This window comes from Morone saxatilis, unplaced genomic scaffold (assembly GCF_004916995.1).
Source record: "Morone saxatilis isolate NCDOM2014 unplaced genomic scaffold, NCSU_SB_2.0 Contig6, whole genome shotgun sequence".
NCBI lineage: Eukaryota > Metazoa > Chordata > Actinopteri > Moronidae > Morone > Morone saxatilis.
Window position 1 is genome coordinate 14,057,186 of NW_023340206.1, and position 1,752 is coordinate 14,058,937.

General features: G+C 44.2%; 1 protein-coding gene across 1 annotated transcript in view; it reads right to left on the reverse strand.

The window, feature by feature from the left end:
* The window catches only part of senp7b (SUMO specific peptidase 7b), a gene marked incomplete in the record, with an annotated part of 11,267 nt that overhangs the window by 5,628 nt on the left and 3,887 nt on the right, over positions 1–1,752 (reverse strand). The window contains 1 exon segment of the mRNA XM_035677936.1: positions 1,571–1,653. Within this exon segment, the coding sequence (XP_035533829.1) occupies positions 1,571–1,653 (83 nt within the window).

A 1,752-nucleotide genomic window follows, 5' to 3' on the forward strand; every position in this document is an offset into this window, starting at 1 on the left:
ACTGATATCTTGTTCTGATTCACTCATTCTGGCCCCGCTGGTAGAGGGGAGATTTGTCAGACCCTGGAGAAACCACGTGGTGGCGCTGGGGGAAAGTAAAGCTTCTCCTCTGTGATGTTCACAGCGAACATCTGTTCCGCATTAGTTGAGATTTCTGGCTTTCATCGGGACAAAAAGAGGCAAAGTGTTCTAAATAATCTAAAGAAATGTCGAATATCAAACAGCCAACGGGGTAAACAAAAATTAAAAAAAATCTGGTCACTAAAAACACCATCTGACATAATAACTAGTAAAAAGACGAAGATTCTTGAAAGCGGATTGTTTGAGGACTGTCTTTGGTCAACGAGCAGATATGTGGGTCACATTAAGCTTTAATAAAGAAACACTTCCCCTGTGACGGGACAAAAAGATCTTTTTATTAAGACTCGCAGCTGGTTTGTAGATTGGCGTCAGTAAACACACCAACAAACACTCCGTTCACATCCAATCTGGATCTGCTTTAGAGGCTCTGACGGTTGTTTACAGGCCTGCAAACCCACAAACAAACTACATGACTCACTTCAACCTCAAACATGCAACAGAGACCCAAACTGGGTCAGTCCTCCGGGCCCCACCGGGCTGGACTGGGAACACACCAGAGGGACCCGTTTCACATAAGATGGGAATCACTAGAAACCTTATTACGATCAGAAATAATTCTTATTATTATTACTGCGTTAATAAATTATTATCTCGACCACACAAGATGAGCCGTTAACCCAGCGTCCTGTGCACCAGTGGCCACAGGTTCGAACCCGACCTGCGGCCCTTTGCTGCATGTTACCCCCCTTCTTCCCTCTTCCCTTTCAATCTTAAGCTGTCCTCTCCCATAAAGGCAAAAAGCCCCCAAAATATGGGGTCGATATCTTCTTCACATTAATCAATAGAGTTTGTTATATCCCGTTATTATAATACATATATATTTACAGATATCTTGTTCTTGTTCACATATATTTGTTTTCTGTGCGTAAAAAATATGATCTTGTTCCCAAAAATGATCTTATTTACATTTATAGATATCTAGTTCCCACATTATGTTGTTTAGTTGAACAGTAATAACTTAATGTCCTCTAGGTGGATGACTGTCAACGTTTCCTCTGTGAAACAGATGAAATTAAGTTCCCAGAAAGATGCAGCGATTCCACTGAAACACTGTGAACAGGTGGTTTTAAAAGCACATTAAAGCGATGTGTCAGGAGACTACGCGAGTCCACCAGATGATGGTTTTGTGGTACGAAGCAGCTTTCTCCACATCGCCTCTGGCAACCAGAACAGCTGCAGGTGGACTAAAGCCTGAAATTAAAGCCTGCTGTCATTTAACATGAGTCACGTAGAAAGCAGCGGTCTGATGGGCTGACGGAGGGATTTCACTGTCTCAGGTGTAGAGGTCAGTCTCAGGTGTTGCGGTCAGTCTCAGGTGTTGCGGTCAGTCTCAGGTGTAGAGGTCAGTCTCAGGTGTAGAGGTCAGTCTCAGGTGTTGAGGTCAGTCTCAGGTGTTGAGGTCAGTCTCAGGTGTGTCTCCTACCTGTACCTGCTCATCCTCCACCCGGCTGCTGCTCTGTGACGTCCCTCCATCTCCATCATCATCCTCTTCCTCTTCACTCGACAGCACAACTGAAAGAAGATCACAGATAAACTCAATCAGTATCTGTAAAGCTGTCGTTAAACTGTTGTGAAGAGCGCCACCAGTGGCTGTTCAGTGAACTGCAGTCA